The 19062-nt window shown below is 42.6% G+C and overlaps 1 protein-coding gene across 3 annotated transcripts in view; it reads right to left on the bottom strand.

Annotated features, from left to right (window-relative positions):
- The window catches only part of ILDR2 (immunoglobulin like domain containing receptor 2), a 74417-nt gene that overhangs the window by 40662 nt on the left and 14693 nt on the right, over positions 1-19062 (bottom strand). For all 3 annotated transcript variants that reach the window (XM_058443108.1, XM_032161104.2, XM_058443109.1), the window contains exons 2-3: positions 2208-2540; positions 1172-1291 (exon numbers count right to left, since the gene is read on the bottom strand). In XM_058443108.1, coding sequence (XP_058299091.1) covers positions 1172-1291; positions 2208-2538 — 451 coding nt within the window. In that variant the 5' untranslated portion in view covers positions 2539-2540. The remainder of the gene's footprint in view (positions 1-1171; positions 1292-2207; positions 2541-19062) is intronic.

The raw sequence follows: 19062 nt of genomic DNA, 5'->3' as shown, positions 1-19062 counted from the left end.
TGCAATCCAGCCTGGGCGACAGAGTGAGACTCTGTCTCAAAAATAAAATCAAATAAAATAATTTTTAAAAATAAAACAATAAAAAATATAATGCTAAGGCATCAGAATAGTTATTTCGCCAAAGTCACACAATCATGATAAAGACTAAACTAAAAATCCTAAATAACAACTGCCACTTTCTCCCTAGGGATTGAGTTTCTCTACAATTTTTACATAGGGTACAAATCTACCTTCAACCTCATTTATTTTTAATAGGAGGCACCCTTACAGATTACTCCAAATTGCTATCACCTGGTTTCTTGGAAGCTATAAAAATGTAATTTCTTTTGAAAATGGCTTTAAGTGTATATCCTGAACTACCTTTTTCCCTACAATTATGCAGTTTCTTTTCTTATTTCTGTCTGTTCTAATTTTCTTGTTCAAACAACATTAATAGAGCACAAAATATGTGCTCAATTTTCAGTTTCATACAAAGAGGTCAACTCCCACTGACATTCCTCGAAACCACAAAAAAGGAAAGTAGCCAAAAGTAATGAGTTTTCATTTATGAGGAGATTAATATTAATAAGGATTAGATGTATTTGCTTTGAGAATAACTTTGGACACTTTCAGGTTTCAAGATATCTGGCTTCCAATTAAACACTAGTACATCTCCCAAGCAGCTCTTTTTATTGGGCATATTTTATTACTAAACTCCAGTTTACAGCTGTCTTTTCTTACGATTGTTTTAAGTGGAGATAATCCAGTGGGAAAAGATTCCTGATGTCTCCTGAGGTTCTGACACATCAGTGAATTCTTATCTCTGTGTAATCTCTACCTTGCTTCAAAGGCCTCTAGCATTTTCTTCAAAATTAGCATATAAACAAGACCAAGAGAGAAATCAAGGTTAAAGGTGAAAGTAGAAAGGAGGGAAAAAAAGAAAGAAAGTAGAAGAAATATTTGGGACAATGATAAAAGGTGGGAGCGGGGGGGTCACAGCTTTCAAGAAGTAAGACATAATAAATACAGCTACTGCTCATAAAGAGCATATTCTAAAAGGGAGTGTGCATGAAAGATAAGACTGTGTATGCAACCTGCTAATGCACACAGGGGGAGAAGTGAGAAGAGGGATAGGATACAGTGCAAGTGCAAGCGGTCTAAGATGAAAATGTCACCTGTTGTTTTCACTTACCCAATACCAGCAGTTCCACTGAGTCCTCATTTTTCCCCTCCAGGTCATCTGGGGTGGTGATAATACAGTAATAGAGTCCGCTGTCTCCCCACATAAGCTTTCCAATTTGAAGATCTGCATCTATTATCACAAAAAGAAGGACTCAGTCCTAAAACTCTGTCCTCTGAAAGAAAAACACTGAACAATGGGGGTTGGGAAGAGAGAACCCTTCTGGGGTATCTGCAGTATTTTCTTTCTTTATCTGGATGGTGGTTGAAAGATGTGTGCTTTGCTTAAAACAAACAAACAAGACCAACAGAACCATAACAAAAACTAGCATCTCTAAGGAAGGACAATTAGAGCCTGTCAGAAACCGGTCTAGTTCTAGTCCAGTTACAGGAGTAGGCGATGGCTTTGAACCAGGCCTGCAGAGGCCCCTAAGAGCCAGGAAAATGCCAGAATTACTCTGAACTCATGGAAATAAGGTAAAATCACAGGAGTTCTTCAAAATTCAAATAATCAAATAGATCATATCAGACTCTTGGGACCTTTTGAGGTCCAGAGCTTTAGAGAGCAAGAAAAACGGTGGAATTGATACAAAGCCACCTGGGGCTTGGGCCAAGCATCTACCTGGCTCTGTTATTTGTATGCATACATCCCTTCTCCCAGCAAAAAAGTCTGCTTTCCACATTTGGGAAAGGACCCTGAAGGCTGATGTGAAGGTATAGGATGTTTGGCTGAAGAAGTTTTTCCCCTAAAACCTGTGTCAATTCGGCTCTAAAAACAAGCTCCTGAGGCTTGATGCTGGGCTCTGGAAAGACTCTTTCCAAAGTTCATCTGTATGTCTTCAGGAGATTTTACACGATCCACCCTTTTCCCCCTCACCATCCCGTTAAAGCAATGATAGGTCTCTTGATGCTCCCATTTCCAATAAAATAAAAGTCTTGAGGGTCTGAAAGGGTGAGAGGCTAGGATATCACCACATTGACATAAGGGAAGGGAAGAATGAAACTAACCTCCCTCCCATTTCCTAGATTCAAAATAGGGGCGTTATTACCATGAACAATCGTGATCTCTCTGCCCCTGTAGAAATCTCCCAGGGTGACAGTCGAGCCCTGTTTTGAAGCTACTACTCGAACAGTCCTCCTGCTGTCCAAACAATCCAAGTAGGGGTCCCATTCCAGGTTTCTCTTGCTGAGAGATTGGGCCCGGGTAGAGGACATGCCCAAGGATTCTCCCATGCGATCCTGGCAATAGGACTTGAACTTCCACTGCACGACCGCAGGCTGATGGGAGGATGTTGAGAAGTGGCAGCGAAGCACAGTGGGCTGGAAGAGCATAGCCACCTTCTTCTTCTCGGGCACTGTGACCTGAAGGCCTTCGACCATGGCTGCAAAACAGAATAAACACTTCCAAACAGTGTCCATATCCTGGACCTCACCTTCCATCACATGGTCACACTTTTCCATTTCACTTCCCTAACTTGTGTCCCCTCAACATCATTTTCACAATTACAATTAATGGCATTAATATCCATCTGGTTGCTTTGTGCAGAAATACCCCCTCTAATATAGTTTGGATTTGTGTCCCTGCCCAAATCTCATGTCAAATTGGAAAAGTGGCCTGGTGGGAGGTGACTGGATTATGGGGGCAGGTTTCCCCTGTGCTGTTCTCATGATAGGGAGTGAGTTCTCACGAGATCTGATGGTTTAAAAGTGTGTGGTACTTCCCCCTTCACTCTCTCTCCTGCTGCCATGTGAAGAAGGTGCTTGTTTCCCCTTTGCCTTCCACCATGATTGTAAGTTTCCTGAGTTTTCTCTGTCATGCCTCCTGTTAAACCTGTGGAACTGTGAGTCAATTAAACCTCCTTTCTTCACAGATTACCCAGTCTCAGAGAGTTCTTTATAGCAGTGTGAGAGTGGACCAATACAACCTCACTCCCTATATCCAGTCAGGCATTAAGTCATATTAACTTAATCTCTTAAAATCTTTAATATTTCTTCCCTCCTCTTAACCCCATTACTATTGCCTTTCCTTAGACTTTCTTCATTTCCTCCTTGTAATATTACAATAATCCTTTGTTTGGTCTCCCTGCCTTTAATCTGTCAACATCCAGTACACTCTTCTTGCTACAGTTCAGATGATCTTTCTAAACTGATTGTTATGGCTTTCTTTCTTAAGACCCTTCACTCATCCTCCATAGCCCTCAGGATAAAACCCAAAGTCCTTGGCAAGGTACTCCGTCATCTAGTTCCTCTTACCTCCTCAGCCTCACCTCTCACCTCTTGAAACACCTCTCTTTGAGCACCAAGCTCCAAGAATATCAAACAACTAATGGCTTACCCAGTGGGATATCCTGTTTCATGCCTCCAGGTCTTTGCACATGATGTCTCCTGTTTCTGGGATGCTTTTTCCTCACTTCTTTGCTTGGGCAACTTTTTTGCATCTTTTAAAACCCAGTTCAAGGGCTTCTTGTAAAGCCTTCTCTGACCAATAAGTTTATCACTTCCTCCTTTGTGCTATCAGTACACCCAGCATTTTCTTCTAGACATTGACTCTCACAGTCTTCCGAGTATTTCTTTTCATGCCTTTCAGGCCTGTCAGACTTGTCAGGTGTGGAAGGTATCTTACCTTACTGCCCTGGCTTGTGAAGCCCATAGGTACTCAACAAATATTTGATAAATAATGACAATGAGGCCAGGAAGTATTACTTCAGGAGGAAGTGACTTCCCTTCCAGCTGGTGACCCAGCAAAGGGGACAGAGATGAAGAGGAAAATAAGTCTTTGAGAGAAATGGAGGATTTCAGATCAAATGCAGTAGACTAAGTTCAAAAGCTTTGAAGGGTAATAAAAAGAAGGAAAAAAAGGGGGGGCTAAAAAGCAGATGAGAAGTTTAAGTGGTAAAAAAATCCAACCTGAGGGTTGGTGACCAAGAAAGAATGAGAAATTTCAGTGAATGAGAGACCAGGGGAGTGTTTGAGAAGCAAAGGTCCCACATGAACTCAATGATAAGATCTAGAAATTCCAAGCAAAGGGAACATAACTTTCCCAGTTGAATGGGAGAGTCAAGAGTTTCTAGCTTGATGTGAGGTTAGAAGCAGAAATAGAATTACGATGAGAGGCAGAAAAAACGAATATGAAGATATGATAAAGAAGTTCTGAATTGAATCCAGGAGACTGCTAAGTCAGCTTGGGGCCAAGTAGCTTGGGGCAGAGACATGCAAAAAAGGACTACTTTCCATGGAGTCCTGTCCTTTATTAGTGCCAGTGTTCACAATAACATCCTGCAAAGCCAATTCACTCCCACAGCTAAAGCATAAACTTATTTATGAATATGCCTCTTTACTGAAGGACTCTTGACAAGGGCAAGATACATATTTGTACTCATATCTTCTGACATCCAGACCAATGTCTCTATTCAATGAAAGGAACAATGAAAAAGTAGGTCCTAATTCCTGTTGGGGAAAAGGGTTTCTGCATTCTGTAACATCTGGAAGTGAATACAACAGAGTATTTGAGATTTATCAAATCTCAAAGCATTTTGGACCTACCCTGTGCTCAATAGCTACCTACAGAATAAATGAAGAAATGTATGAGCAAGTGAATGGCTATTAATATGGGAATTTCTAGGACTTTGCAGAGGAAACTAGTTAAATGAGTCAGAAGTGTAGTAAAATAGTGTTGGCATCAAATAGGAATGGCTTTGAATCTCATCTGACCATATACTAGTGATGGTTTCTTATGCAATCTGAGACTCATTTTCCTCACCTATAGAATGAGCATCATAATGTTTACTCTCAGAGTTGTTAACAAACGTTCTTTCATTGGGCACCTTCAGAGAGTAGACTCAGTAGAAGAGCACTGTGACCGGTAAAGAGTAGGTCTCAAATGCTAATTCTCCCACACCTTGCCAGCCTTTCCCCTCACCTCCCATCCTGAATCTTGATAACCACCCATCACCACCAGGCTTGATTACATCCAGATTATATAGATCAGCCCCATCAAAAGGCAAACAATTCCATCTGGAAGCTCACTGAAGAACCCTAGTTCCCATGCTTCCCTTCACCACCACTAAATGTTGATGTGGCTAATTCCATTCTCCCTCACTTACGCAGCTAGATTAGGAAAATAAATTTCTTTATAGTTTCTCCTTAAATTCTAGTGCATTAATTTTTTAACCTTGTAATTATTCTTCAAATCCTTAGTTACACCCCAATTTTTCAGGTAATAAAAATGGGACAAGCGAGGTGAAATGACTTCAATTAGCAGTGGTTGAGGCTAGATAACCACTCACGGCACCATTCCCATACAAGGCTGTGTGCTTGACCACACCTCTTTTCTGCTCCCCTGCTATTCTGGCGCTGCTTGGGAAATCACATTTCCTAGCCTTTCTTTTTTTCTTCTTTCCAACTTTTGTTTTAGGTTCAAGGAGTACATGTGCAGGTCTGTTACATGGGTAAATTGTGTGTTGCAGGGGTTTGGTGTACAGACCATTTCGTCACCCAGGTGGGTGCTGTACAAAACTGTAGTGAGATTTATTTATTTTTTTAGAGAGAAAGTTTGGGGTTTTGTTCATTAGATAATTACTAAAAATAACCTCCTTCCAAGCACTGTTCTCTGTTAATGAGATTAGCCACTTCAGCAAGCCACTGGACTCTCTTAATCAATTATTAATAGAGGTTGGTCAATTCTCAGCTTCTATGACATAAACATAAACTCATGCTCCAAAAGAATAAAAATTAAAAATACATTCTCAGAAACATCTGCCTTTTTATAGCATGATACTTAAAGGCATGGATTTTGTAGTCAGTCCTAAGTAAGAATCCAGGCTCTACATGACCTCAAGCAAACTACTCAACTCTGATGAGTTTCAGTTTCCTCGCTGGCAAAACCAGAATAATAGTAACTACCTTATGGAGTTGTTTGAGGGTTAAGTAAGATTGTATGCTAAGTATTTAGAATAATACCTGGTATATAGTGAGCATTCAATAAATGTAGTTGCTAACATTGCTGAGGCTATCAAGAGCAGTCTGCTGACTTCTGTGAAGCTACAAACCTAGAGCTACGCAAGTACAGAGATCAAGGTGTCAGATGCCAAGTGTGTACAGGGCAAAAACTGCACAAGAATGCTAGAATACATCATTAGGAGTTCAATAGTGACAGTGCCTGGGTATGCTCCTCACTGCACATCACTTATGCACCTCCTGGAACTCAGAAGTAGAGAGTAACCCTGCATGTGTGTGCACACATGCATACACATGTATACACATACAGGCACAATGGGACTCTAAGCTAAAGGTAGATCTGGAGAAGACAGGACTAGAATTCCAAGTAAATGCGAGTTTATTGGGTCTTTGGGAACCACAGAGTGAAGTGTTGGAGATAAAAGTAAAAATGCCAATCCCTACTTCCGCACTACAGGTTTCAAACTGTAAGATGAATGCCATCCAGTCCCCAAACTGCCCTGACCAAGTTTATCAGGACCCCCATTCCCACTGGAGGGTAGGGTCTAGAATTGCTCTTCCAGCCCTAACCCTGGATCCCTGGTGAGTGTCTAGGTTTCCTATACCACTGGGCAGCATCTCTTTCTCTCAACCTGTGTTTACCTTATTTGGAGACTGTTTTTCCACCTTGGTATCCTGATTTGCAATCCAGTTGCTCCACTGGGTCTGAACCCTTGTCCTGAACTCTGGCCTGCTTGTCTGGGACCCTAATACCAGCCCCTTCTCCTGAGGGTTGTGTATTGTTTCCTATACCTTCATGCATGGCTGATCCAAATCTGAAACTGTGATGCTGCTATAAATCCAACTTCAAAAAATACCTCTCATGGGAGCCCCATAGATCAGGCCCCTCAGAGCTGGTAGCTAATTTGTGTGGGGACTAGGATTGCCAGTACCCTGTGGACACTGAAGTCTGACCTGGGGATACCCTCTCTCTGGCTCCCATTCCCGAGAGGTCTGCCCTGGGAGTAGGGGAGTATCCTGAGCTGGGGTCCTACCTCTTAGAGTTTTTGTTTTTGTTTTTCAATTTTCCTACTTGTCAGATGCCAAAAACCAGGTACCAAGAACAAGTACTTCTTACGCTGGAGTCTATACAGGCTAATAAGAATATGTAACTATACATCCCAGCACTTTGGGAGGCCGAGGCGGGCGGATCACGAGGTTAGGAGATCAAGACCATCCTGGCTAACACAGTGAAACCCCGTTTCTACTAAAAATACAAAAAATTAGCCAGGCGTGGTGGAGGGCGCCTGTAGTCCCAGCTACTCAGGATGCTGAGGCAGGAGAATGGCGTGAACCCCGGGGGGCGGAGCCTGCAGTGAGCCGAGATTGCGCCACTGCACTCCAGCCTGGGCGACAGCGAGACTCTGTCTCAAAAAAAAAAAAAAAAAAAAAGAAAGAATACGTAACTATACATTTGAATTCCAGATAAATTAAACATTTTCAGCCTCTTTGTAGTGATAAGCTGTGCATGTGATCTAAGAAATCTGATTTACTCCCAAGGTTCCAACTACCAGTTATGTCTCACACCCCCAACTCCCTTAAGCCTCATCTGCATATTTAACAAACACTTTAAATTAAACATGTCTAAACCTTATTCATCATCTCCTCTTTTCCCACCCTAGCTCTTTTTTTATAAACTCATCCTTTCTCTATCCCTCGTTCTTTTGCCAAAATACCACTTAATCTATTGCCCTAGATAGAAATCTTAGTTTTGATAATTTCCTCTCTGTCCCTGACCACATTCAGTTGGTCGCTAAGTCTAAATATCTCTCAAATTTGATCCTTCTCTATTCCCACTGTCACTCCCTTAAATCAAGTTTCTATTTCTGCTACTAGATAATAGCTGTAAAATGCTTACTGTGTGTCAGGGATTGTGCTAATAAGCACTTTTCATGTAGTATCCTAATGAATTCTCTCAAAATCCTATAAAGTAGGCATTGTTATTATACCTGTTTTATAGATGAACAGACTGATGCTCATACAATGTATGTATCTTGCCTAACATCTCAAGGTTAGCAGGTCACAGTTTAGGTTTGAACTAGACTGACTGGCTCCAAAGATCTTCACCATCCTTTTACACAGGTCCTCACCACCACTTGGGTTTGAGAATAGCCAACTAAATGGTCTTCCTACTTCCAACCCAACCCACTCTCCATATTTTTCTAGAATACTGTTTTTAAAACACACATCAATCATGTCAGTTCCTGCTTTAAGGCCTCCATCGATTCCCCATTCCCTCCAGGACAAAATTGAAATACCCTGATATGGCATATAAGGCTTTCCCCTTGACATGGCCCCCAGTATGCTCCAGCCATACTGAAATATTTCCAACCCTTTGACAATAACTATGTTATCCCCTCCTCCTGGGCAAATATCAGGCCATGTAACTGAAGGAGTTCCTGGGAGGCAGACATAGAGAAGCACTGAAAAAGGGTCTTGCCCACACATAAACAAGCACACGCTGGTACAACGGGAAGGCTGGGCCTCCAAGTCCGGGCACTGGTAACACCATATGGGACTTGAGTTTCAAACTCCTATAAAGAAATTTACAGAGGTGCAGAAAGAACCTGTGCTTCATCCTATAAACTAAAGCAGGTATTCTGGAAAACTATAGAGAGGCACCTTAGGGGACAGAGCAAAAGAGAGGAAAAGAAGTGAAGCAAGGTAAAGAATTATACTGTAGAGAATACACCTGTAAAAATTAGACCTTCTAAATCTAAAAAAAAAAAAATTTAAGAATTCCTCACTGAAAGAAGCACTAGAATTGAAGACCACAGGTGGTGTTCTGCTTTGCAGAGGAGGGAGTCATCATTCTTAGACCACCAGACTATTCTTTTAACTGTTTTGGTGCCCTGACCTCCAGGAAAACCACCCTTGACTATCTAATTTTAATTCAACCAAAAACATATTTTGAAACACTATGCTAAGTTCTGGCAAAACAGATTTAAAAGACCAGTCCCTCATCTTGAGAAATTCAATATAAAGTTCATTTCTAACTATAAAGTCCCTGAGGGCAGGGGCCAGGATTTGGTTGACTTTGTATCCCTAGCATACAGCAAAGGCAAAGAATACAGGTGAAGCTAAAAAATGTGGAATGAATGAATGAATGAATGAAAACCGAACCTGTGAGTCTGAGGGGCCTTTCTTAGCAGGTGGTCCCCAGCTCAGAGAATGGATTCTGGCCAATAACTAGGAAAGCTGCCTAAAGGTAGAGTGAAGAGTGACAGCTCAGAGCAGCAGCCCCCATCTCAGCTAATCTCCAGGTGTAGGTACCTCGTCACCAGGCTAGGGAAGATCAGCTTCAAGTGCAGACAATGTCTCGCTGCATGTGCAAAAAAAGGTCCTGCCCCAATTCTCATGTAAAGAAAAAGATTCTATATATGATGAACTGTGTTCTTGCAAGAATAACAAACACAGACTCTAAGGCAATGCTATTCTTATTTTTAGCACTTTCATTTTTTTCAAAGCAAGTTCCTTTCCCCCACTAGTTGTAAGCTATTCCTGCCAGCATCTTTGGGAGGCAGATCTATAAGCACAGCCCCATTTTAGAGAAACAAAGATTGCTGCTGAAGGTCATGGAAAATTATCATCATTAGAGACAGGCATCTTTAGAAATACTGTATAATGCTCACCCACCCCTTAACTCTTTGAGTACTAAAAGCAGGATTTGACCTCAGAATTGCCCATTCCTCAGCATACCTTGGCCTTCAGATTCTTTCTTCATTCAGTATGACAATATAGTTTGAGTATCCCTTATCTGAAATGCTTGGGACCAGTAGTGTTTCAGATTTCAGATTTTTTTGGATTTTGCAATATTTGCATATATATGAAGAGGTATCTTGGGGATGGGACCCAAATCTAAACACAAAATTCATTTATATTTCATATAGAGGGTAATTTTATATATTTTTAATAATTTTGTATATGAAACAAAGTTTGTGTACGTTGAACAATCAGAAAGCAAATGTATCAGGTATAGAATTTTCCACTTTTGGCATTATGTAGGCACTCATAAAGTTTCAGATTTTGGTTGGATTTCAAATTTTCAGATTAGCAATGCCCAATCTGTACAAATCTTTCTTTGCCTGCCTTCAAGTTAGGTATTTTTTTTTTTTTTTTTGACAGGGTCTTTCTCTGTCATCCAGGCTGGAGTGCAGTGGCACCATCTCGGCTCACTGCAACCTCCGTCTCCTGGGTTCAAGTGATTCTCCTGCCTCAGCCTCCCAAGTAGCTGTGACCACAGGTGCGCGCCACCATGCCCAGGTAATTTTTTTTTTATTTATTTTTTTTAGTAGAGGCGAGGTTTCACCATGTTGGCCAAGCTGGTCAACTTAGGTATTCTTTAAGACATTCATCTTTTGTTTTTACAGTTTTAACATGTAGTCCCAATTTCCTAAGATACTTTTTAGGAACAACCAATGGGCAGGTTTTTTAAGTGTAGGAGATGAATAGGGAGATGAGTAAACGTCTCCTCTGGGTTTGGTCATAATTCAGACAAGGAAAGAAAGCTTGTTCAGCCCTTAGTAGCATTGTCGGGATGAGAATAAAACATTTTGGGAAATATTTAAAGACAAGGCTAAAAGTATAAAGACAAAGAAGATGCAGCTTGAATCTTTTTTTCTTCTCGAAATAGGAACTATTCATCGCCTTGATAAACTTGTGTTAAAAAAAAACCTAAAAAAACTAAAATAAAAAGGCTTTACCAAGAATAGTAGACATTGCCTTGGAATCTGCCTGTTTTCTGAGCCTCATTCTCCAGCTTTCCCATTGATTCTGTGAGTTAATCAACTTCTTTCCAATAAAGTACTTTCCTGCTTAATTTGGCCAGAATCAGTTTCTCATTGTTACCATGGTATACCTGATTGCTCAATCCACTCTAGGATTAGGGTAACCAGATGTACCATCTTGAAATTTTTAAAAACATGATAGTATTTTCGTGTGTTTTCCCCACAAGAGTCTCAAAAGCAGCAATATGTCACTCTTTTCCAAAGAGCCATGGTAAATACCAGTGCTGCCACTGCCCAGGTGGATTTTTGCTCATGGCATAGTTATTATTTGCTGCCAATAACTCTGGTGTTTGTTTACACAAATCTTGCTATTCATCAAGCATATTTTCTCTGTGTCCAAGTGTGCCATCCTTTCTTGTACTCTGCCATCACTGCGTAGGTAAAAGCTAGAAACATTTTCTTTCTGTCTCATTTGCCTCATCTTCCACATACCTGAAATGAGTTCATGGGTGATATCTAGCTGGCTTACACGCTGTTCCAATGGGACAAAGCAGTGCTAAAAGAGGTCAGTCTTTACCCTGCAATGTGGAGGTACTTTGAAAACTGTCTTGGTTTCCAAGTGGGTCAGACTTCTGGGATGGAACAGCCACTTAAGACAGGAAAAAACTCCTCTAACAAAGCTCTTATCAGCCTTTACCAACTTGTTATCTGTATCTCCTGTCTAGATCTCTTTCCTAAGCTCCAGAATCAAATATACAACTTCACTGTCCATCAGGATGTTATGCAAGCACCTCAAACTCATCCATCTGTAGATGGAGACGCTAACCATCTCCTTCTTCCTTTCAGTAACAGAAATTCCCAGGTTTAATTTGGCCAGCCAAGTAGTATATATTTCCTAGCCTCTCTTTTAGCTAAGTGTGGCCACGTGACTAGGCTCAGGACAAACGTATGTTAGGAGAAGCGATGTGTGTAACATCTGGGCCACTTCTCTCAAAACAAGTGGCTTGCCCTGGAACTCTGCTTTTCTTGCCCCTTCCTGCTGAGAAATGGCTATGAGCAGTCTCGGAAGCTGCATGTTGGAAATGGTAGGCTTATCCCCACAGATTTGGACTCTTACAGGAGAGAGAAATACACTCTTTTGTGTGGGTTACAATATTTTGGGATCTCTTAGTTATAACAGCTTAGGCTATACTTTAAATGGGAAGGAAGGACGGTAGGAAGGTAGAAAGGGAGGGGGAAGGGAGGAAGGGGAACCTTCATCTTCCTTCCTTAACATATTTCTCCTGGCTGGATGCGGTGGCTCACACCTATAATCCCAGCACTTTGGGAGGCTGAGGCAGGCAGATTGTTTCAGGCTAGGAGTTCGATACCAGCCTGGCCAACATGGTGAAACCCTGTCTCTACTAAAAATACAAAAATTAGCCGGGCATGGTGATGTGTGCCTGTAGTCCCAGCTTCCTGGGAGGCTGAGGTACAAGAACTGCTTGACCTGGGAGGCAGAGGCTGCAGTGAGCTGAGATCATGCCACTGCACTCCAGCCTGCGCGACAGAGTGGGACTCTGTCTCAAAACAAAACAAAACAAAACACATTTCTCCTCCTGTGTTAGTTCATGTTGATGAATGGCATCTCCAGCAGTCCCCAGCCAGAAACTTGGAGGCACTTTGACACTCTCTCCCCTTCAACCACCACATCCATCCAAGTCAGTCCTATGTCCTCCACCTCTGGTCACTGTCCAGTTCTCTCATCCTCACTGTACCATGTGAGCTGAGGATCTCATTGTGTCTCACCATGCTTTCTGCAAGTGTCCCCTAGTTGATTTCTGCTACAAGCCTTGTCCATGTCTAATATACTCTCCACACTGAGATCCACATGATATTTCTAAAATGCACATCTGATTGTGCCACTCTCTTGCTCTGATTCTTAAAAGATTCCCTCTAGCCTTCAGGAGCACAAAAGCTCCTTTCAGATGGGGCTACTACCTTCCATTCTTCCTACAGTACTAAATACTCTAACCATACTAAAGTATTTGAGTTTTCAGAAAACATCATGCCCTCCCCTGATTCTTGGCCTTTGCACAGGCTGTTGTCTCTGCAGATTCTCCTTCCCCCATCCCACTCTTCTCTAGCCAGCTCCTACTTATCCTTCAGGACTTGCTCAGCGCTATCACTGCCTCTAGAAGCTTCTTCCTATTCTTACAGCAGTCACAGTACCCCAAAGAATCACATCACTTTCCCTGAGAATTTCTTATTTAGCCATCTATCTCCCCCACTAATAACAAGCTCCCTCTGCAGACTTCTAAAGGCTGATACATGGTAAGTACTCCATACATGTGTTGAATAATTTAACCCAGTTGACAGATTATAGTATTTATTCCCAATGATTTGTTTCCTCCCCATCCTTGCTTTAGTCCCTGTAGGCAGAGTATACTTACCACCCTGTAGACTCAAGCTTGGCCACATGACTTGCTTTGGTCAATGGGTTGTGAGCAGATGTGCCGTAGCTACGGCCAAGCAGAAGCTTTAAAGGCATTTGTATGGTTTGGCTCTGCCCTTGCCCTGACCCCTTGAGCATTTGCCCTCCACTGTGAGAACAAAATGCTCAGATAGTGGCTGCTCCTTTATCCTGGGTCTTGGAGTAAGAAGAGAATTGGAATTGGGCCAACTCCATCAAACCTAGCCAATCCATAGCTACCCACAGCTGACTGCAGGTCTCATATAATATGAGCAAGAACTAAGTGTATGTTGTAAGCTATTGATATTTGGGCGCTGCTTGTTTCTGCATCAAAATACTGACAAATACATCTAGTTTGGGTTCATAATAAGTATTGAAGGCCTACTGTGTGCCAAATATTGTGTTAGAAGTTTTATATAGTTTAATTTTAATTATCACAACAACCCTATAAGGTAGGTTAGCTTTCCATTATTAAAGCAACAACAACAACAAAAAAGATAAAATCCTAAGCTGGCATTCAAATCCAGGTCTGTTTGAGCCTCACCACCCCCCCCACACACACACGCTGCCTCCTGGTGAGCCAAGGGCATGGAAGGAGTGATGATACAGGGTCTCAGCTGAATGCAAGGGCCCTACTCCTTATTCAGCACCACTTTCTGTAGGGTTCCACATGCTGAAGGAGAATAGAGGAAGCAGCATGTTCTTCCGAGTTCTTCCATGTTCCTTGGCCCATAAAGAACTCTAGTCATCCAAAACACTTTCTTTCATTTTCAGAAAGCCAAAAACTATCTTGAAGACTGAGATTTTAAGCATGCATATGCTGTAGCTACATCCTGTGTGGCTCCTGAGAGCACAGCAGCAGCCCCCAGTCCCAGATGGGCTCTGATGTGCCATCAGTTTCTGCTCTGTCACTGGGGCACATCCTCTGCTCTCATGTGCTTTGCTGGAGTCCTCTTCATTCGCTCCTTTCCCACTAGATCTTAGGATTTCATTACGATAAACTAACTGCCATTCTTTCTCACTTTTCTTGCACTATTTCCCTGAGTTCTATGAACTCTGTGCCTCAATATCCAATGCCCCATAATAGACACCATGTATGTTCACCGAAATCAGGAGTTATAGTTTGATGTACCTTAACCAGAAAAGAATGTTTCCCTGAATTCAGGCACTTCGAATAACCAAGTCATATTAAGGCAGTGACATTATTTCTTATTCTTTTAACCAGTAAGATATCATGGGCTTGGACAAGTCATTTATTTCCTCTGAGCCTTGGTCTTCTTAAGTATAGGTAGGTAATACCAGCCTTCCTTAGTTGGCAAGATCAAATGGGATAATGTCTATGAAAGCCATTTAACACACAGAAAAGCATCATAGGATGTAAATAAGTGAGAACAACATTGGGAAAAAGAAGGCATAAGAGTAAAAATAGTTGGAAGGGGTGAACAGGTGAGTCCCAGAACAAAAATTTGGGACTAGAAGGGACATTCTAGGACCAGATTGGCTGGAGTAAGATTCATCCCATCTCGTCCAAAGTATTTGCCTCACTTTACCAGTTCCCAATATGACTACATTTAATTGTTCAGAGAAGAACCTGTCCCGTCCAGCAACAGCTCCATTTGTTCTTCTGAAAATTTGAGGAAGAGCTCTTCCTTTCTACCTGGTGTTTTTCATTCCAATCATTAATGGTCTGAGAAAGTCTGAAGAAAAAAATAACTGGGTCTCCCTTGATGGCTCTTCCTGGGTAAATTATAAAAGGAATCATGTACCTGTCACTCTTTAGCTTTCATTTACAACTCATCAAATTTTAATAGGGAAAATTTCAGAACCCTAGAATCTTAGAGCTGAAGTTAAGTTTAAAAAGCACCTTGCTCAATATTTAAGACCAAGATCCAAACCCATGGTTATACAGTGATTTATGGAGGAGGTGGGACTAGAATCTAATCCTCAGTTCCCAGGTGAAGACTCTTTCTACGAACCGTGTCCTGGTACTAATACTAATACTGAACTAAGCACTAGGTACTTGCACTGTAGTGCGAGTAGTGCAAAACTACTCATACTGATACCCAAGTCTATATAAACTAGCCACCCAGAATACTCCTATGTCTAAAGTGTAAACAGTGATGAGGATATTCAAACAACTTCCCTCTCCTAGTCCAGAAAGAAGCATCCAGGCTGGGGGACGATGCCAAGCTGCGAGAGCTGTGCTAAAGTGATGAAAGAAGATGAATAAGGTAAGTTCCACGGAGAAAAGTAGAACAGAGGAGGAGGAGAAATTGGAAGGTATACAGGACAGGAAAAGAGATAACGGAAGTTGAGGTGTCAGCAGTCTCTAAAAGCGATTCTTCTTTCTCCAGGGCTAATAACATTTTAACTCTCTACACCCAAGCCTATCCTTCAGTCACCAGGTGTCTACCTGAACATGAAACCAGACCAACTAATGATCATTCTCTGATACCTCCCTTCCCACTGCAGGCTGGGTTGGGGGCCCCTTCAAGGCACTCCAGAGTACAGATCTTTATCACTGCTTTTGCACAATGCTACTCCATAACTGGTGTCTCCACCACCAGACTGAGTACCTTAAAGGCAAGGGCTATGACTTATTCATCTTATCAACCCCAGCATAACTTCTGGGACATAGGAGTAAGTCACTCACTGACTACTCATGAACAAATATCTTAACTATCATGTTTTCTGGGAATTTGTTTCAGAGCTGCTGCACCACTCCTGGTTTGGGTTGAGTGTGCTTCCTCCATGCTCTCACAGCAGGTGTGTGGCTCTCATCAAAGGACCTTTAACTACCATGACAAAGTGACTGGAAAACTTGGTTTTTGGTTTTTGTTTTGAGACAAGGTCTCACCCTGTCACCCAGGCTGGAGTACAGTGGCACAATCTCAGCTCACTGCAGCCTCTACTTCCCGGAGGCTCTTCTACTCAAGCAATCCTCCCACTCAGGCCCTTGGGTAGCTGGGACTACAGCTGCAAGCCACAGTGCCTGGCTAATTTTTTTGTATTTTTTGTAGAGATGAGGTTTCACCATGTTGTCCAGGCTGGTCTCAAACTCCTGGGCTCAAAGAGATCTGCCTGCCTCAGCTTCCCAAAGTGCTGGGATTACAGGCACGAACAACTGTGCATGGCTGAAAACTTATTTGAATCACTGACTAGACTGACAACACTTTGAGGGCAAGGACTATGTCTTTCAGCGCCTCATTCTCAGCACTTATTATAATACTTAGAAATCACAGGAATTTAATATATGCTTGTAGAATAGACAAACAAGTGAAACCAAAAGAAATGCTAATCCAGGGCCAGGCATGGTGGCTCACATCTGTAATCCCAGCACTTTGGAAGGCCAAGGCGGGCATATCACCTGGGGTTGGGAGTTTGAGACCCACGTGGCCAACATGGTGAAAGCCCGACTCTACTAAAAATACAAAAATTAGTCAGGTGTGGTGGCGTGTGCCTGTAATTCCAGCTACTTGGGAGGCTGAGGCAGGAGAATTGCTTGAACCCAGGAGGCAGAGGTTGCAGTGAGCCGAGATGGTGCCAATGCACTCTGGCCTGGGTGACTGAGTAAGACTCTGTGTCTCAAAAAAAAAAAAGAAAAGAAAAAGAAATGCTAATCCATCAAGCAATCTTTATCATAGAGATAGCCAAAGAAGCCTCCAGGAAAACACATCGCTTGCTCCAGGAGTGTTCCCAGAGTGTCGACACAGCTCCAGCGTTTCTCACAGCCTCTGCTGCCAGGAAAGGATGAAACGCCACCCATATTCAGGAACAAAGACAGAATGAACCCTCCTTCAAGTCTTATTGCTAGATGGCACCTGTTGCTAAAATAGCAGCTGGTAAGCATTTCGTTTTGTTCAAAATAACAACAACAACATCAACAATAAGAAAACCAATATATTACAGGAAGCAACACCACAATGGCAATAAGGAATCATGAGGCTAAATATATAACAGGAAGAAATACAGAATTTTAGTAATGAAAGATAAGGAAGGAGCTGCTAGAGCCTGGAGGAAAAAACTGAAGTGTTGATTAGAAATTGCTCAGCTTGCATTAAAAAAGAGAAACAGGAGGAGAGGCGAGCGGAGGAGAAATAGAGAGGGAGTGGGAGAGAGATGGTGGGGAGAGAAAGGGAGGGAGAGGAAGAATGAATGTGGTTTTTTTTCTGGCTCTCTGTCTCATTTTTAATCTGTTCTTCCCTGTCTCCCTTCCTTTCTACCACCCCCTCAAAACAGAATTCATTGATTGGGCTGGACTTAAATTTCTCACCTTTCCTCTCATGGTTCTCTGTGAAGAATGAGTCTGAATTCATCTCCTCCTTGTCTGCTTCTGTCTCCTCCCTCCCCTCCCCAGCCGCCATTGTTTGCTCCTTTACTTTGCTGAGGCTGAGAGGCAGCTTGTCTGTCCACACCTCTGACAGCAGTGATGGGATGAGGAGAAAGCAGGAGCAGGGAGCAGAGGATGATCAATGGGATCCCAGGAGTCAGTCTCACTTTCAGAGCAAAGAATTCCCAGCCATCTGACAGCTGAGCTGGTCCTGATAACTAACCTGTTGCCTGATTCCAAGCAGAACAGCCTTTCCAGGTGCAGGTGGCAGAAGGCACAGACAAAGCATCACCTCCCTCAAAACAAAAATAAAACAAAAAGCCCTCCAGCAAAAAGCCCAGACAGGCAGCTTAGGAGAGGGCAAATGAGACTGGTCTGGGGTTTGAGAGAACTGGGATCTAGTCCCTAATCAATCACGAACGTGCTATGTGCATACTGCCTCTCTAGGACTCCATCTCTATAAACTGAGAGGGCTGAACTACAGTTCCTGTAGTCCCCTCCAGTGATATGATTCCATTTCATAAAAAGCTGTGAGCCATCTAAAGAGAGATCTATGTTTCCCTTCTTCTCTCACTCCCTGCAAACCCCCAGAGTACTTCTTTTAGGCAGACCCCAGCGTGTCTGTAAGAGCACCTCTGACTCAGGGACCCCTTCCCCCGATGCCTGGCTGACTTCAGTGCTGTTGTGATACAGGCTCAAGGACTAAGTGCCCTGAGAATATTGATAACTGAGAGTAGAGGCAGATTAAGGATGTGAAGAATCAGTGAGGGTGGGAGTGGAAGGCACTGGGAGGCCAGGGGAGCAGGATGGCATGGATCAGCCAAACCCTGAAATTAGAGATGATTCATATTTGAATAATGTGGGAGGGATGAACTCAAAGCAGCCAAAAGAAGAGGCTAACTCTGCTGAGGGTGCCTCCCCCAGCCTAAACCCAGCAGTGGGACAACGGCAATGTTAGGGGCATTTCATTTGAAATGGGAAAAATATTTAGGCAATGAACAATCTTATTCTGAAGCTAAGGGAAATGGGGTATTTGCCTTTTCTTGCTAAATGTACTTTACCCCCTTTCCATGACTTGTTTTAGCTGTTTTAAGCTTGTTCCGCTTTGCCTAGTGCCTTGATTTTGTCCAGATCTTCTGGCTGGTGACCCTAGAGGTGACAAAACTTCTCATGTGGTACTATTTTCCCTTTTCTCTCCTGCTTTCCACCCCCATCCTGTCCTCACCTTTCTGACCCCTTTTTCCATTTCTTCCATCATTCTGCCTCCACCTTGATTTGAATGGTTGCCTCTGACCCAGTTCAAGCTATCCAGACCTTCCTCACCCCCATCCCACTCCCTTCAGCAGGGCTGCTTTGTGAATCTCTCAGGGCTGGCCACCCGAAGGCCCCGTATCCCTAAG

The sequence above is a fragment of the Hylobates moloch genome, unplaced genomic scaffold (assembly GCF_009828535.3).
Source record: "Hylobates moloch isolate HMO894 unplaced genomic scaffold, HMol_V3 SCAFFOLD_8, whole genome shotgun sequence".
In the NCBI taxonomy this organism is placed as follows: domain Eukaryota; kingdom Metazoa; phylum Chordata; class Mammalia; order Primates; family Hylobatidae; genus Hylobates; species Hylobates moloch.
This window is presented reverse-complemented; position numbering and strand designations above follow the sequence as displayed.